We start from the raw sequence: 19,640 nt of genomic DNA, 5'->3' as shown, positions 1-19,640 counted from the left end.
CTCCATCTGATGACGTGGAAATATTGGAAAAGCTCGTTGGTCGTCCATCCTTGGAGCTGGAGAAGGCTGAGGTGTCTGAGGTTGATATGCTGGAGGTTGACGGGTTTGAGCTCTGATGTTTCTTAGTTCCTTGAAGATTTTGCAACCTCTGTAGTTCGCTGGGTGAGAGCCATCACAGTTGGCGCATATTTGACAAATTAAACTCACAAAATGTTAATTTCTAGTTGTTTGTATAAAATGTTGGATTTTTGAAAAAATATATCTCTAGACCCATAAGACGCACCTTATGGTCTGTCAACACTCAAAACAAAGGAAATTAACTTACTATAAAGTAGTTTAAGACACCCATCTTCGGAGGGTTAGTAGTTTTTATGATATTCACATATGAATATAAATTTGGCAAATGAAACTTTGTCCGAATAACTATAAATCAATTTATTTTAGCATATTTCACGAAAACTACTACTCCTACGGAAATAAACGTCATAAACAAGCTTTAATTTGAGAGCTATTAGACATCTGTGGGTCAAATGGTTTTTGAGATATAGATTTTCAAAATAAATTCACTAACTACTGATGTTTCAGTAAGTTTCATACATTTTTAAGAAATGTTGCTTTTTAAAAAGCTATATCTAGAGAACTATTGAGCGTTAATAGCTCTATTGAAGCTTACATTTTAGAAAAAAATTTCTACTTTAAATGATGCTCTCTTAGATTTTCTATTTCTTTTCGTAATTGTAAAGAATTGAGCTCCGAATAAAAATTAATTATTTTTAACGTTTTGAAACAACCGCCATTTTTTATTCCTTCTTCCTACACTTGGCAGACTCATCAATTATGACTAGTAATTATACCTAGTTTTTAATTAAGTAATCGAAAATTGGGGTGAAATAACTGCCTTTCTTCTCCTCTTGGGCTCTTGGAAAAATATTTCATTAGTATGTTTTAATTTCTGCTATACCTTTTTTAATTCAAAATTTAAAATATGAATCATAAACCTCCATTTAATTGTTTCCAAGAAGTGCTATTGCTTTCATTTAATTGGCGATCTAAAAGATCTATACTATTGGAGAACGGAGGCTGGTTGGCATAAGGAGGTAATTGGTTAACAGCTTTTTATTTTCATTAAAATTTGTTTTTCAGTTTGGTAAGTAAATTTTTTATTTAGTTTTATTTTTTTTTCAAGTTTCTCAAAGTTTTTTTGTCAAGCAATTCTTCCACTCATTGTCATATATTATTCTCTTTTTCACATTGATCAGTGTAGTTTAAAATTCTATTTTTTTTTTTTTTTTTATTTAAATATCTTTATCGAAATTTACAACTGTACATAGTAATACATTCAGTAAATTTGATGTATCTTTATAATGGAGTGATACAGGCCTGTAGAGAAGCTACCCATTGGTAGTTGACGTTTTTACATTAGCAGGACACGTGGCACCAAGAACTCCAATTACGTTATTAGAGAAGATCCATCATCTTTTCAGGCACCTCGGAGGATTGTCAGGACTGGAAGAGGGAGCAAGGTTAGAAACTAGTGAGTTTGGGTGGTTGGGCAGTTTATAATGGAATGATATCTGATTCATTGATGGGTAAGGTTTTTATGTATGATATTATTTGTGACAAAGTAAGGAGCATTGAGGATTTTACGAAGGATTTTGGATTGTAAGGATTGAATACGAGAGAAATTCGAAGGTTTGTGGAGGCCCAAAGCTCAACTCCATTTGTCCAGATTGGCCTTATTACAGTCATGTGGATCAGTCTTTTGTAATGTGTTGCAAGTTTAGACCGTTTTTCTTGTAAGAGCTGTAATAGTCAAAAGCGACGTGCAGTTTCCTGTCTTTGCAGTCTTGTGTGAGGATTCTAGGTTAATCGTTTGTCCAAATTTAGTCCAAGGTAGCGGATCTGTTCGACAGGGGTAAGATTAACATCATTAAATGAAACTGTAGGGCAGTCGGTAAGTTTACGACTAAGGGTAAAGGTGATTCGATGGGGTTTGTTGAAGTTTATTTTAATCCTCCAATTACGACACCATTCTTCCAGGGCTGTGATGTAGGATTGGAGAACTTGGGATGTAATTAAAGGGTTATTATTAACTGCGAGCACACATATGTCACCGGCATACGTGGTGAGGATAGTGTTAGAAATGGTTGGGATGTCAGCTGTAGACGGTGTAGAGAAGGTATGGGGAACGTTTGACATGTTGTGGGCCAAACTTTATAATATATAATACCAACTATTATACAATCTATATAATACAAACTATATAATACCATTTATTAAAATAACAAAATGAAATGAAAAAAATAGGTTCAACATAATAATTCAATCGTGAAATTTGGAATAATTACAAACTACTAAAGTTAAATAGCGACACCGAAATCAATGAGACACCTGAGCTTGAATTTGGGAAACTAATCCATCGATGTTTCCATTAATTTCACTAATACAAAGATACAAAGAATTTTCCAAATTATGGTCAATTAACCTTGTACATGGTTTGATTTATTAACTTTCATCATTGAAAAGAATTATTCGCATTTATAAGTACTGCCAAACGCACAAATCGATCTTCTTGCGGATTTTCTAAGCTGTGGAAAATGGTCTTCTTCGAGGTATTTTTTGTATAAATCGCACAACTCCACGTCTTCAAATTTAGATTTTAGGAGGAGTAAGTTTTCTTGAATCTCGATCAACTCCATTTGCAAGTGTATTGGAGCATTGTACATTGCTTTTCGTTGGAGTAGCAAATAAATTTAAATAGTCTTTGATCTTTTTGAAATCGCTAAATCTGTTCGAAAATTGCTCCAACAATAACTTGAGTTCTTCAGCATATTGAGCATAAGCAATATTTTCAAGCGCAGAGAGCGCGGTGAAATAGTAACTGTTATCAGACAGCATCTGTGCCTCCCAAAAACAAATTTTGTTTTGAACCGATTTCGAATGGCTGTACTAATCTATTTGTATAATTTACACTATATTATTGTTTTTGAAGTTTCAAATTTAAATCATTAATATAGCCTGTAAGATCGACCAGAAATGCTAAGTCACATATCCATTCTGGGTCAATCAATTCAGATAGTGGTTTATCTTTTATTTGCATAAAATCTGCTATTTCATTCCTAAGCTCTTAAACCGTTTCAGCATTTTCCCTTTGCTTAGCTTTCCCTAGCTGACTTTACTATAATATGATAAGTCATCATATTCGGTTGATATTCCATCCAAAAACGCCTCGAACTGACGATGGTTAAGCCCTCGTGATTGAATAAAATTCATGGTTTTTACTACCTCATTCATAAAATTCTGGAGTCGAATGGACTTAGAACACAAGTTCTGTTGGTGGGTAATGCAATGAAGGACTGTCAAATCATCTTTTTGCATATTGAATTCAGTTGCCTTTTCATTCATAATTCCGATGAAACCTTTACGTAAGCCGACCATAGAAGGTGGACCATCTATGCATACACCAACTAATTTTGACCACCAAAAGCCGAAACTTGTGAATATCTTTTGAACTTCATTAAACATGTCCTCCCCTCTAGTGGTTCCTTTTAGCGCCTGTAAAACAAGCAATTCCTCAGTAACATTGAACTCTTCATCAACACCTCGAATAAATATAGCCAGTTGAGCTGTTTCAGACAAATCGGTGCTTTCGTCTAATGCTATGGAAAATAATTCAAATCCAGCCATATGGTCAGTCAATTTTGTTTTTATATCATTAGCCATTATGTCTATACGTCGGACAACAGTTCGTTTTGACAAACTAATTTTTCCAATTTCATTTTTCTTTTCAGGACACAAAACACTGCAAACTTCTAACATACACTCCTTGATAAATTCTCCTTCAGCAAATGGTTTTAATGACTTTGCCAATTTTCTTTCTTTATGAAACTTTTATTTTGCTGTTTTTCCAAATTTGTGGTAAGCTTCTGGATTTTGTCTTTTCTTATTTCTCCTGTCAGTGAGTTAGAATAGGATATTTAGTTAAGTAATGCCTCATTATATTGAATTATTTCATCACTGAAATGGATTAATTACACAGCAAACAAATAGGCTTACCATTGTGCAAGATAAAAAAGAATTCTTCCGTCCATTTTTCTTGAAACTGGCGACTCTCTGCATCTACTTTTCGTTTCTTGTTGATATCGAAGTCATCTCGGTAGCTCAAATAGGATTAAACTAATCATACCAATCATCTTTTGTTGCGCCACCAGTGGCAATCAAAGGCTTTGATGATCGCCGCCACTCGGCATGCTCGCAAACTTGATTCTGTGAGTATGGGTAAGTAGCGTAATACTTTTTTTAATTGGGTTTGGGAACACCAGCGGCCTGAAAAATTCCAATTCCTTACATCAATAATACAAACTTGATGGATCAAAGTTTTGTATTTTCGTACTTTCTCACGACGTTTTTGTTAATTGGCAGTATCTAAAAAACATTATTTTACAAGATTAGAGTGCTACCAATGGGTAGTTTCTCTACATGCCAGCATCACTCTATTTTTAACTGAGATCAAATTTATAATGTACAGTTGGAAATAGAAATAAATGAATTTTATAAGATGAAACGAAAGCTTATTAAATTTACTTAAAATTCATTCTACAGGATTGTTCTCACTAAACAAACATTTTTGGCGATATTTCATGAGATAAGGATTTTTTTTGGAGAAAATGGTTAATTTACGAAGAAACATAATGGTATCAGATTTTCCGAAAATTTTCCCTCCCTCCCAGATTCGAAACATCTTGTGCGAGGGCATTGAGACACCAGGTGCGCATCCGCGGCATTTGCTGTCCTCGCACTCGTCACTGCCTCTGGGTTTCATCTGGTTCCATTTCTCTACGAGTTTCCATTTTGGGATATTCCCTTCTTCTCCAAGTGGTAGGAGGTATTTCTAGGGTGGTGAGATTCGACTCCGATCCTTCTAGGCTCTCATATCTTCAACCAGGAATCCACCTTCTGGCCACTGGGGTCTATTAACCCGGCCGAAGTGCCCTACTTTTTGTCCCCTAAGAGGCGTCCCGTGAGCATTAACTCATGGCAGGCCATTTGTACTATATTGTTTATATAACTGGATGTAATTATTATAAAAATCTTTACAATTACTTTCAATACAATTTGAAATTGTAAATTGTAAACTCTTCCATCAGGAATTGAAGAGTCTATATTTCGTAAAAGATCTGAGATTTTCTTGCTTCGGCTCTTGATTTTTTTTTTTTTTTCATAATTTATTTATTGTTATTTACAACTGTATACACATATAAACAGCAAGTAAATTTGCTGTTGGTGACATAGTGACATGTTACAAACATGTGGAGAATCTACCCACTGATAGAACTCCAATTACATTTCTAGAGGAGAAGATCGTGAGGGCATCTTCTTTTCAGACGCCTAGGAGGATTATTAGGTAATGAAAGAGAAGCCAGGTTAGAAACAAATGGATTTGGGTGGTTGAGAAGTTTATTATGGAAGGAACGGTATCTGGTTCTGGCAAAATCGGCAACATATGGAACATTGAGGTCCTGATGGATGACTTGATTTGTGACAAAGTAAGGAGCATTAATGATTTTACGAAGGATTTTGGAATGTAAGGATTGGATTCTGGAGGAATTTGATGGTTTAGTGGAGCCCTAAAGCTCAACTCCGTATGTCCAGATAGGCCTTATAATAGTCATATAGATCAGTCTTTTGTAATGGATTGGCAATTTAGACCGTTTGTCTAGTAAATGCTCATGATTAAAAATAATAAATGTAGGTGAGTAAAATCCTCAAACGAGGAAACAAATATGTCTCGTTAGGAGTGTACTCGAGAGAGAAATGCTGCGAGGACGTCAGAACAAAACCAAATTAGGTATAGGTGTAGAGGTAAAAGGGAAAATAACGACAGATTAAATATTAGGAAAATATAGGCGTTTTTTCCCATTATGTGCAAAATGCTTAACACCTCTACTGGATTAAGTCCTGTGCACTCTTTATGAATGAACGCTTCCTCGGCAAACCTCTCTTATCTATCTTTTTGCCAATTATGCATTTAAAATTTTGATAGGAACATTCAGCACTTTGCCGTAATATTAAGGGGAACGCTACTATAGCCCTTGCTGCCTAATAGAAATTTTCACGATGAATTTTCCTTCACTTTTATAGAACATTTACACAACTTAATCTATTTAGAAGTCGTTTCTCGAGGGAGTAAGACTGTTACCACAGAAAGATGGGTGCGTGAATGGGGCATAAAGAGTCCGTTCATCACGAGTTGCCACTGTTAAGATAATAGAGCATTTTTCTTTTGAAAATATTAAAGTTTATACAGCCGAGTTATAAAATAAAGGAACAGCGCTCCTATAGAAGATTATACCAAATGAAGAGACCGTACTAGAGGCTGTAGCGTCGTAAAACATCCCCTTTCGGTCCCGGGTCCAACTGACTCAGAGCCGACAGCTACATTAATTATTTATGGGCTTCATTGTTCTCTGTTTGTGACATCACCCTAATCCCAATTCCAAGAGATGATACCTTTTCAAAATATTTTGACGTCACGAGGTATGAACCGTCTCTAAAAGATGAGAGAGAAAGCTGTATCAACAACCTCTATTCAATTATATTTCTGTATGGTCATTTCATGATTACAAAAAATGCAAGGGAGATAAAGTCATAATGCTAATTATAAGGTCCAGAACTACTGTTATATATAACATTTACTCATATACAACATAGAAATGCTAGGTTTAGAAGATTTAACATAATAATAGTAGAACAAATATCACTAAAAATTAATTTAAATGACAATGTTAACGCCATAATATAATATAACCTTGTAAATAATTCTAAATAGTATTTGAACTTTATTAGTATTTAATTTAGTTACATTTATTTTTATTTGCATTGTTTTATTTAGATTTAGTTATTTTAAAAGAAAAATGTGTAATTATATTTGTTTATAATATTGAGTAATAGAGACAGTTGTTAGGTGTGATAATTGTTGCTAAGAAGCGTCACCTAGCAACGGACCGACCATCTTAGTTTTTTTAGAGCAGTTTCGACTAATTAGTGGCCCTGATAGCGTCCTCAGTAGCCCGTCTGCGTTTATAGTTAAATAGTTTGGACATTTGTTGAGTGTTTTAGTCGTCACTACAGTTCGAAACCAGACCTTTTCTGTGTTTCGACTTTAATATACCAGTTCCGACTAATTAGGGTCATTAGCAGCCCTGTCTGCGTTTGGTTGATATTATTTTATTTGACATTTTTTGAGTGTACTCGTCGTCATAACAGTTAGGAACCAGACCACTCCTGTGTTTCGATTTTAATATGAGTTCCAACTAATTAAGTAATTAGTGGCCAACCCCTGAACCCAAGGAACGTGTGTAACCATCCCTGTCTGCGTCCATTACATTGTCGGCTGGCCTAATACGATACGACTGTTGGATATTTGGACCATCGATGAGCCAGACCTACCATCTCGGCAGCACCTCTTCCTCGGACCTATCGGAGTGAAGCAACCTTTCGTCGTGCAGTATTTATTTTATATATTTATTTCTTTTTTTTGTGTGTGTAAATTAGTTTTATTCTCATATCCATAATGTATCGAACTATTTTATTTTTATCTGAAAGGCCTTTTTATTTTTACTTGTATATTTTGTTTATGTTAGTTTTTGAAATGAGCCAAATAAATGTTTAATCCGAGCCAGTTTGTTTTTTGTTCATTTTAAAGCCCTTCAACAAAAAGACAGTCGATTTGAGGTGGCTTTAACAAACAACATAATATTAGTTTATAGGCCAATTTTTTTAGCATTTTTTGGATAGTAATATTTATTGATATTTTATCATTGTTAAGTAACAAATCGCTGCACAAAAGACAAGAAATTTCAAGCGCAATAACTGGTTAGTTAATTACTATTAACTTTCTCTAATATATTTTTATTTTTCCTCAATAAAGCGTATTTTATGGGTTGAAACTCGGTATTAAATAAACTAATTTATGCAATTTTTACTTTCACTAACTTATTAGAAATACATAGCAATGTGGAGTATTGTGATCGTGAATAAGTTTAAATCCGAGTTTTAAACGGATATAGACATTTTACGTCCCCTATTTAAATTATCAATTTCTCGCAAAGTGATCTTTTTTTAGAGGCTGGGAAAAAATCTTAAAGAAGACGATGTGAAAGTCACAACCGTGTGAGAGTATTACTCACTAAAAAAAACACCATCATATTCATCTTCATGACCCCACTAAATCGCTGCCAGGCGCCTCATCGCGCTGAACAGGGTGGCTATGTTTCTACTTATTAGACTCTTTATTCAGGCATTCCCTGGCTTCTGACACTTATTTATCCTGAGCTGCCTTCCGATCTGACAGCACTTCAGTTCTCTTACTTAAAGATCCCCAAGACGACGACGACTAAGATTTCAAGTTCTGACGTCTGTCCTAGAAACCTATCCAGCTCTGCCTTTTCTCGTGCAAAACATGTGTAACAGAAGAACTTATGTTGTACTCTTTCATCCAAAGAGGCGGATGTAGGTCTCGGCAATTCAGCTTGTAGCTTGAAGCGGGCTGAATAGGCCCTGAAGCAACCATGCCTAGTTAGCAGTGGGATGATATACATGTTTCTGGGACATATATAATGCTGTCAGGAATCAGGTGATCGATGGATTCTCCATATTGTGCAACCTGGCTTCTATACCATCTTTCGAGAACATAATTTCTCTATTGTCCATTCATCCCCTACGAATCCTCCAATCACGGCAGCTCCAATAAATACCTGCAATAGAAGAAACTATTAAAACCAATATAAAAACTAAAGAATTTATTGAAACTGTTTTTTATTTATCGTAAGCCAGACTATGTTCTTCTAAATATCTAATCATTGAACGTCAGAATAAAAAGTATCAAATGGGAGTAAAAAACAATGAAAATATGTGTATAAATATTTCTTAAATTTATTTTATATATCTCTTAAAATTACATTTTATGTTCTCATTATTAGTCTTAAAACGTTAACAATAATCATATATTAGTCAATAAGCTAAATATTATTAATTAAAAATTCCAACATAATTATACATAAGAAAAACATTTTAGTCATAGTAATTCAAACAAGAAATAGAAAAATAACTGAAGTAATACATATCACAAAAATATTGGTAACGCTATTAATTTTAAAAAAGAATACCTAAAATTTATGTACACATTACATAGATATAGTAAATCATTATTAATTTAATGGTTTACAATAGTAATAGTTATTAAAATAAATTTAATACATCAATGTGTTGTAATGTGATTTAATAAAAAAATATTGTTAATAGATTAGTCATCTTTTGTGGAACAGAGTACTTTGTGGTAGGAGAGTATTGACTTAGTTTATAATCTATTTGTCACCAATAGTAAAGATAACATGGTATTAGGAAGGCATTTCAAATCTCCTTATTTATAATTACGTTGGAATTTTTAATTATTAATGTTCTATATAATAGACATAAATATGTTTATTATTAACATTTTAAGACTAATAAGGGGAACATAAAATGTGATATTAAAAGATATACTTAATCAGGTAATTGTTAGTAAATTTAAAAAAGAAATTGTGATATATTTATTAATTGTTGCATTCATAGGATGAATTTTCAGAATTTATTGTAGATACCTGATGATGGGGTGACAACCTCGAAACGTTGTTATTGGAAGTAATGAAAAAAAAAAAATAAAAAAAGATTAAAACAAGGAAGAGTAATTTTCATTCACTAGATTTAATTGCATCAATGAAACTCATACAGTAGAACATATAACTTTAAGAAGATTTTATATTTTGTTTTTTAAATATTCGAATATTTTTGTACTAGAAGAACAAAAAAACATCCTGTTCAAGAGTGCGTAAAAGTCCAGTGACATAAACTGAGACATAACAAGAATACTCAATTGCTATGATCCCAAATATGTATGTGTGTGTGTATATATATATATTTTAAACCCACTTTTATCTAATAATAATTTGCAATTTCATCATATTAGATTTGTTACAGTGGCTAACCCAATTGACACCTCTAACCATGAAATTAATTATTATTTTTTTATACACTTAAAAATTGTGTTAATATTATAATAGTTGTGTAATTGGATGGTTATTTCCAGTTTAAAGAGTTGTTTATTTGCTCAATAAAATTCCTGCTTTATCATAAAGTTCTTCGCCACTGTTCGTCATTCCATCTGATATATGCACTGTAAGCCTTTGATAAAACCGTGGATTACCGAGATTGTTGAGCCATAAACAAGCATAGTCGTATTAGAAACGGTGCCGGTTCGAACGCCTCCTAGGCCGGTTGACTTTCATTTCATGGCAACCCTATAACTTCCTCCCTTTCTGTCTAAAATTGTTTAGTAATTTGTAGGATAACTCATATTTCCTGCTCTAAATTGGAGAACACTGGGACGTTAAACCCGAAATAATACTTTTTAGTAAATGTTTTACCACAATTTTCGTAGTAGGAAGTATATTTTTTAACCCCAAATTTGTCAATTTGTAGTGATACATCACTCATAAGGTACAAACTTTACATATCGGGAACCACGAGGGAAAAACACGACTGATATATCAGTTGTGTAAAGTCCAAACCAAACCAAAGATTGAAGATAGTTAAGACAGTATACCTAATCAGAAACGTAATTTTTAAAGAGTCGACTACTAATTTCCTTCAATCAAACTTTTTCCCCTGGTTTCCATTTTGGTTTTTACATACTCTACCCGTAAACAATGTATTACGTTTCCTCGACGTCAAATACCGAAGGTGTGCAGTAATTCAGTGCAGGTATAAAATCCTCGGCAGATAAGTAAACTTGTTGAGCCAAGAACGTACTAGAGAACTGGGACGGAAGGATGCAGTTAACGGATCGGGATTGACCGCTGGCAATCTGGCAGGTGGCAATGACAGGTGCCTTCGCCCAGCAACTGCCCCTGTCCACGAGCTACAAGTACCTGTACCTCCAGCAGCCCTTCCTGCTACATCTGGGCAGTGGCGATAGGAGCGTGATAAAGTTTCGGGAACAGCTGAAGCAGTGACCCCACTCCCGTTTATCTCACACCTGGGAGCTGAAGATGTTGAACTTTAATTAAGACCTCCTTTCGGCGAACGGTTTATAATTAACTAATTATAGTTAAAACAGTTGTAATTGCTAGATGGAGAGAAGGGGGAAGAGCAATGAGTGGATATCATGCTAGTTTTTAAAAGAAGGGTTCTTACATTATAATTGTCACCAGTTCTTGTGACACATTTTATATATATATATATAAAAGCACATTAAATTTCAAACACACTATAAAAGTGATAAGAAAATTTAAGTACGTGGGAGAAATAATTTGTCACAACGGTTCTGAGAGAGCACCCGCGAGAAAACCGCAAAATTAGAAAATTTCTGTTATCACACAGCTAAAATTTACAATAAGAAGAACCTCTCCTCCAATGCAAAGTTAAGGCATCACAACGTTGTGGTAACGCCTATGATTTTATATGGGGTGGAGACCGCATGCTTGTCCAACTTGGAAAGGTTGCTAAAAATAGAAAGGAGAATCTTAAGAAAAATCTATGGGCCCAGGAAAACACAAAAAGGTTACAGGCTAAGATCTAACGAAGAGATCTACAGAAACATCAAAGACCTGGAAACCGAGATAAGAATCAGAAGGCTGATGTACTATGGGCACATGAAGAAGATGAAGGAGGAAAGATTGAATAAAAAGATCTTTAAAAAAAAAATTTAAGCTACAAAAACCTGGGAGGATACACGAAGCAAATGAGAGAGTAATTAAAGAGACAAAATTCCAGATACTGACTGTTTAGATAGAGATACGTATAGGAAAACATTGAAAAATCTCACCAGTATTGGAAGAGAAAAAAGTGTGGGTACGAAGAAAGAAAAGAAAGGCATTCGATGATCATTAAACTGCGATGGGAAGATAGAAAATCAAGACTCTCAAAGAAGCCTAACCATTGATATTCACGTGGTCCTTAGTGGCCGATACGTGATAAAAAGAAAGGACATTAGTGGTCATTGACCATAAACCAAACTTCAGATAAACTATAAAAAACATACTGATAAAATCAGTAAATAAATTAATGCAATTGTCAGAATGAGGGCACGGAGTGGCTCATTGAGTAAAGTCCTGTGATACTAAGGATCTGGCAAGTTCGAATAGGCCTGTATAGATATTAATTTATTCTTTACTGTAGTCTTAGGACAACACTTCGGGGAACCCTCCGGGGTAAAGTGGGGAAAAATTTCAAGGTTGAGCGTTATTCTGAACAAATCACTTCTTTGTACAACCGATGTTCAAGGAATACTACTTCTTTACAAAACATTGTACACCTGTTCAAACCAAGTGTTGTAGTGGTACAGATTTTAATTTTCAATGGTTAAAATGGAAGTTTCGATTTCATACGGTGTATCATTCATTATACATCCGACACCTTATATCCTTTCTTAAAAACCTACCCGCATTATAAAATTACAAATCGTATTATAAATACATTATAAAATTAAAAACTTGGCATTAGAGGTGTTACTTCAGAGATATTTTCACTAATTTACGCGGGTTCTAATATTTCTGGCTCGCTTAAGTTTCTCACTATTGTGAGCTTAATAGAATTCCGAAAACGGCCAAAACTGTTGAGTCATATTTTATTTCTCAATTTGGGAAAACATCGTTGAATCCAACGTACTATGGGCGTTGATGACCATTGGGTTTTACGCCCTAAAGCCACAACAACATCCTACAAGTACATCTATTGTTCGTCATTCCCCCTACCGCACTGTAGTGGAAAGTGTGAAAAAATTCTCCAAAATGAAATATGTCTAATCATATTGATGAGTGTGATTTTTTACACTCAACTACCAACAAATGAATTCACCGTAATTGGTTCTCCCATTAAACGGTATTTGTGAGTCTTAGATCTAATCTTACAGACGTTATTTCGTCATTGGGAAAAAGGGAGTTTTACTGTTTGTTGCTTTTTTTTTTCGGCCAAGACTTCCATTGGAGTCCTATACTACCTACCCATGGTAGGGAGTCAAAGTTTTCTATTTCGGCAACGGGCGGCCCGTTGTTATTTTGTTGTAAACAAAAAACAAAAAATCGGCTAAGTCAACACCAACGAATGTAAGCGTACAAGCTGCAGTTTTTCCAAAGTAGGTTTCTATCTAAATTTCTACGGCCACTTCCAATTTATACTTGGAAAATTCACATTTTTGATTGACCAGAAAAAATTAGCTTTGTTGACTTTTGTGATGAGACTATTTTCCCATAAAAGTGTCCATATTGGAACAACTTTTGTGTAAGTTTCCTTTGCGTATTGCGTATGAAGTCAGGGGCCTTCTTAGAAGGTGTAACCAAAATAAAGTGAGAATAATAATCAAATTAACTACTCTGAATCAGAATAACATTGCATTTATAGGATAAAATTATTTTAATAATGGAAAAATTAAGATTAATATTTTTGCACTTGAAAATATTATGAAAATTATAAAAATAAATAAAAAAAAGCATTCCATTTAATTCAGCGCTCTGAATAAAATTGGAAATTATAAGAATTTCAGAAGATTTAAACAATTTAGAGGTTTTTGCACAAAAACGCCAGTTTTCACTGTGCGCCGCATCAAACATCTAAAACTTTTAAAGATTTACTTTTTATTCAATCTATTTAGAATATACTGACTGAGCTTTTAAATTTTATGTTAAAATATATCAATTAACCCTTGAAAGATGAGATAACCATGAGATTTATTATATGTGTGAAAATCACACACTCTTTCTTTATATAGTTTAAATTTCAGATATACTGAAAAAAATATGAATTTTCATTTGGTACAAACTAGAAAAGCTATGGAAATTGATCGAAAAATTGAATATATGACATTCGATTTCTCGTTATAATCATTTTTATAAATCTGTGATCCTTCTAAATGAATGGAGGGTACGAACCAATCACAAATCCACAAAAAATACATCAGTGCCATTCATTGGTTCAGGTGTCGTCCGTTCACCATGATATTTTCCATAATTTTTCATTTTATTAAATAAATATATTCATAGAACATATAAATGAATAAATAAGTCAGAAATGAATAAACAGTCAAATGGAAATTTATAATTTTTTTACGACTTTTAGTTTTTTAAATAGTTATATTCAGATTGAGACTTCCTGGAAGAACCTATATATATTTATAGACCTCGTGTCATAGTTAGATGATGGAAAAGCGTATAATTTTTACATAACTTTTCATCTATGTGATAATTTTCTTGGAATAAGACTTATTGCATAATTTATGAAACTAATTAGGCATTACATAACTAATAGTAATACATTTTAATGCATTACATAAGTTAAGTGTTAAGTGGACTAGAGCTATCTTTCTCAAATACATTTGACCAATATATGTGTTTACTTTGGTCTAAGGTTTACCAATAGTTTATATAAATATGCTATCGTACAGGAGCATAAGTATGGATGTAATATTGAAATGAATGCAGTGTCTCAAAAGTCAGTAGATATATAACTAGGCAAGCCCCCTGTTATGGGTATTGTGGTGGCAATGTAATGGTTAGAAACCGATTCTCAAAAATATTTTCTATTAATTATTCACACATAACCGCTACTAGCTCCAACGTACATGTTGTCTGTCTTCTACACTACGTAACACGATATTCGCAAATATTACAGAGAATGAGCTGAATTTTACTTCTTTTTCTCCAAGATTATACGGCGCGTTATGTTCGTCATAATTTATGATGATTTCTTCTGGAACATCCTTCAGCGAAACAGAAAGTACGTCAAAAAAGGCTTCTATTCCCTCGAGGTTTATTGGCCCTTTTAATATTATTGCATGTTTAATTGTTTACTTTGTCCTTTTAAGGAGTATCTAATCCATTTCTTGCACGCCAGATTGCTTTTGACAATGCATCTCAAATAGAAGAAAATTAAAGGAAATTCCAACAAAGCCGTTAAAGAAAATACTCCTGGTCGGACAAACAGTGATCGTTTAACATCCTTAATTTTCTTTTGGATTGAGGATTTCACTTTTTATCAGCCTGCGGGTATATCTTGAAAACAGCAACAATCATTAGAACAACGGAATCGTAATTAAAATTGTAAAGGAAATAGTTCATTGGAAGCGTATGGGAGGAGAGAGAGAAGGGGAATTTAAAAGTTCCTTACAATTTTAACGGAACTTCCTAACCATAATTTTCTGGTCTTAAAGTATTTACTGAGATTAGTAGTCCTCCTGATCATTTTTAGAAAATTTACCACTGGCAAAAGAGTTAGTCAATTTCGAGTAAACGCCCTGTTACGCCCTACATAACTTTTACTTTTTCCATAAAGTAAAATATTGTCAATATCAATATTGTCTAGTATATAAAAAAAAAAAAAAAAAAAAAAAAAAAAATCAAATCTGAAGCAGTACAACCCATGAAGCGTCAGGGGTGCAAGGAAGTACTATAACTAGACCAATGGTTGCGCAAGGAGTTTATTTGGTGAGAATTGCGCTCCACCTCCCGATTTTTTCCCAATTAAGGGTACCAACTTTTAGAGACTGGGAGGACCTCGGAGTGCTCTTAAACCCACAGGGCTGATTAACGGCGACAGTGAAACAGAAAATAATAATTTGCAACAACGGGATTCGAACCCGGTTGGTCCTTGGAGCTATTAGTATAGTACCTTACTACTGAGCTACCCACTCCCCAATATTTCTTTAAAATTTATAATATAATACATAATAATCATTTAAAAAGTAAGGAGTCCATCAGATACGTTCCATTGTCATGGAACACTGATAAGGATTATTTGATATCTAATTATATATGATTCCATGTTTTATATTGCTCAAAACTCTATTCAACTATTTTATATAATAAATTTCTACTATTCTACTAGTCCCGTTTATTTCAAGATATGGTTTAATAGTTTATTGTTTTATTAGGTTATAATTATTATCTCTTTGGTAATTATAATTTTGATTTATTAATGAAACCTGTATCTGCGGTTTTATAAATAATTCTTAATTGAAGATAATTTTCCAACACAACTATAAATAGTTACATAAATAGAAAATATTTAATATAAACATTAAAATAATATCATGTCTTATTAGCTAATATACAAAGAAATCCGGAATGGGGCAGAACTTACTGCTAATGACCTGCATTCAAAACTTCAATCAAAAAACCTCCATCCGTCGCAATTTTGCCTTATTAACTATTCCAGAATCTTCATTTTCACCGATCTTAAAGAAACACTTCCATTAACACACACCACTTTTAGAATGGCAGAAAATGTCAGGTTAGATAGCCATAAAATGTGAAAGGTTCTAAACTGACAACAGGCCATTGTCCCAATAATGGCCCAATTGCAGATTTTGCCTTTGTTATGAAGAAAAAATCAATTACATTTGATATTTCAACTAATTGCTTCAACGTGTTTACGTTATATATATATATTGATATGTATAGATTTTTTTTGGTGGGTCTTGAGGATTAATCAATAATACAACTTTGTAATAATACATCCTTTGACGACGTTTCGCAACTTTATTGTTTGCATAGTCATGCCCTACAATGAGAAAAACAGTTTTTTAAAACATACACTTAATTCAGATAATTGTCACAAAACTACAAGTACATAGCACAATCTCTCACTAATAAATATTACAATCAAAAAATGGTTTAATACAAACATTACAATTCTCAACTGCAGTGTGTTCTACATTATTATGTTGCCATGCTGCCATGTACGATTCAGCTTTCACTCCATTCTCAGAAACAAAAATTTCATTTTAAATTGATAGACTCAAACTTCCATCGTACAGGAGGTTGTTCAGGTTCAATTTAGCCATTTAAATCCAAATGATATTTTTTTTTAAACCTTGAAGTAATCATTCTGAATATCTTTTTTTTATCCTTTATTACTTACCGAAACAATTATTATTTAATTTATAATAATTAAAATTAAGAAATTTCATACTTTTCAGAATGATGTTAGTAAGTCTAATTATGCCGGTTTCTTAAATACATCTTTAACATTACTTGAAATATTTTTTAAAATATCCTACAGTATTATTCCTCTTGACGAGGTCTTTAAGGAAATGAAAACAGTTTAGAGGGAAGCACAATATCTGATTCCTCATGAGCTAAACCCCTATATCTTCATCAGTAATGAACATCTTGCCCCTATTGACAGAAACAAAAGAATTAATACGTGACACCTTTCGTGTGGTGGAGGCAGCTGTCTCCTAGTGACAGATGTGACTGAACTAACTGGATCACCTTGTTTTATTCCAGCGCATCATGATATTTCATTAGTTTTCTAAAAAAGTTTATGTTAGTTAATTTAAAAATATTTTTATCATACATATAATTACTAAAACATATTTAGCCGGAATATTCTATTAGCGTTCAAATTCTACGGGTATTCAATTTATTTTCTGTAACATGAGACCTGCATCAACTATGAGGTCATTAGAAAAATTAACGCAGATATGCATGTCAGAGTACAAAAGCAAAGGAAAAGCTTCAGTAACGTTAGAAGATAGCGAGAATTTGAGATAAAGTGATAATGTATAGCAAATTAAACAGTAATTCAAAATCGTATTCACGCCAAGTTCCATAATTAATTTGTAAATAGTCTTAGTATTGAATTTAATTACATTTATTCTTATTATTTTCCTTAGAAGTTTATTTTTATAATTTATAATTTTATTATTTATAATTTTTAGAAGAACAGATGTATTTATGAATTTCTATTATTGTATTATAACTATTTTTTTTAATCATTTATTTATTGTTATTTACAACTGTATAACATATATACAACAAGTAAATTTGCAGTAGGTGAGATAGTGACATGATACAAACATGTGGAGAATCTGCCCATTGATAGAACTCAAATAACATTTCTAGAAGATAAGATCCCGAGGCCATCTTCTTTCCAGACGCCTAGGAGGATTATTAGGTAATGAAGGAGAAGCCAGGTTAGAAACAAGTGGAAGGAATGGAATCTGGTTTTGGCCAAATCAGCAACATATGGGACATTGAGGTCATGATGGATGACTAGATTTGTTACAAGAGGAATTTGATGGTTTAGCTCAATAGCAAATAGCTCAACTCCGTATGTCCAGATAGGCCTTATAATAGTCATGTAGATCAGTCTTTTGTAATGGATTGGCAATTTAGACCGTTTATCTAGTAAATGTTGTAATAGTCGAAATCGACGAGCAGTTGCCTGTCTTTTCAGTCTTGTATGAGGATTCCATGTCAGTCGTTTGTCGAGATGTAGTCCTAAGTAACGGATCTGTTCGGCAGGAATAATTGGGATATTATTAAAAGATACTGTTGGGCAAGAGGTCATTGGTTTACGTCGAAGGGTAAATGTGATTTAAATGTAGGAATAACGGTCAGTGGGGATTATTTAGTTGGCATTGCTTAGCAACGGGTCAAAAATCTACAGCTTTATTTCAGCTGTCCAGTTGCCATTAGTAGTTCATCTGAGCTTGTTACCAGACCCTGTCTGCATAAATTGTATAAGGTATAAACATTTCATTTTGATTGTTATAATAGGGTTGGCAAATAAATCCTTTCGGCTTTTGTATTCATGTTTTCTTTATAATCACCATCATCATCATCAATTAGCGCGACAACCCATTACTGAATCCTGGCCTCCTCAAGCAGCTTTCACCAGTTTAATCTGTTAAGTGTAGCTGCTCTCCAATTCCTCACTTCGAGCAGGGTCCTTGAATCCTTTTTAACACCATCCTGCCATCGAAGCTTTGGGAGGCCCCTCAGCCGTGTTCCATTTAGGTGATTATTGAGTAGTTTATTTGGGATATCATCAGTTCCCATCCTTGCCACATGGCCTGCCCAGTGCAGCCAACCAATTCTCACAATTTTTCCAAAATCAGCCTCACCAATTAACAAACAGACTTTCCTATTCGTGCATCTTCTCCAAGCTGGACCATCCTTTACTGGGCCGTAGATGCGTCTGAGTATCTTTCTCTCAAACATTTGGAGATCCCTTTCATCGGCCTTCGAAAGTGCCCAAGTTTCCGAGGTGTAGAGTAACACAAGTCGAATTAACGATTTATACAAATCTAATTTTCGTGGATCTTGATAGTGAGCTACTACCAAAGTGCCGAGGCCGTCCAAAACACCTATTGACCGATGCTCGTCTCCTATTCTCGGCCGAAATGTCATTGGTGGCATTAACTTGTGATCCGAGATACACAAATTCCTCAACTCGTTCGAAAGAGTAATGACCAATTTGGACAAAATCTTCATTAAAACCTCTTTCTTGGCCAGCTATCATATATTTGGTTTTGTTGATACTAGAAACAAGTCTCAGCTTCCTGGCAGCATCATCAAGGGCAAGAAACGCCTTTTTGTTTTTATAATACGTCACATTTTTCTGATGCAATTAATCCCAATAGAGAATTGTTCATCCTATTAAACAGTTATGTTTCCTGACACTTGTTAAGTTAGGTCCGTATAGTGTTTGTGATACCGCTGAGAAGATGGACAGAAATATCATGCATTATAGGCATATTTTGTTGTATTACTTCAAACAAGGAAAGCGAGTTGCAGAAGCACTTAAAAAATATGTGGGATCTA

General features: G+C 33.7%; 2 protein-coding genes across 2 annotated transcripts; both read right to left on the bottom strand.

Moving 5' to 3' along the window:
• Nucleotides 1-3,165: 3,165 nt before the first annotated feature.
• On the bottom strand, nt 3,166-3,723 carry LOC136796981 (general transcription factor II-I repeat domain-containing protein 2A-like). Its single transcript, XM_067052248.1, has one exon. The coding sequence runs from the start codon at nt 3,721-3,723 to the stop codon at nt 3,166-3,168; it is 558 nt and encodes a 185-aa protein (XP_066908349.1).
• Nucleotides 3,724-18,707: 14,984 nt separating this feature from the next.
• LOC106689749 (uncharacterized) lies at nt 18,708-19,226 on the bottom strand. Its single transcript, XM_014434908.1, has one exon. It carries the CDS (start codon nt 19,224-19,226, stop codon nt 18,708-18,710), a length of 519 nt encoding a protein of 172 aa, XP_014290394.1.
• Between the last annotated feature and the right edge of the window lie 414 nt (nt 19,227-19,640).

Source organism: Halyomorpha halys, unplaced genomic scaffold (assembly GCF_000696795.3).
Source record: "Halyomorpha halys isolate HHAL.00 unplaced genomic scaffold, Hhal_1.1 Scaffold1449.1, whole genome shotgun sequence".
In the NCBI taxonomy this organism is placed as follows: domain Eukaryota; kingdom Metazoa; phylum Arthropoda; class Insecta; order Hemiptera; family Pentatomidae; genus Halyomorpha; species Halyomorpha halys.
The sequence above is the reverse complement of the archived record's forward strand: the minus strand, read 5'-3'. Positions and strand labels throughout refer to the sequence as shown.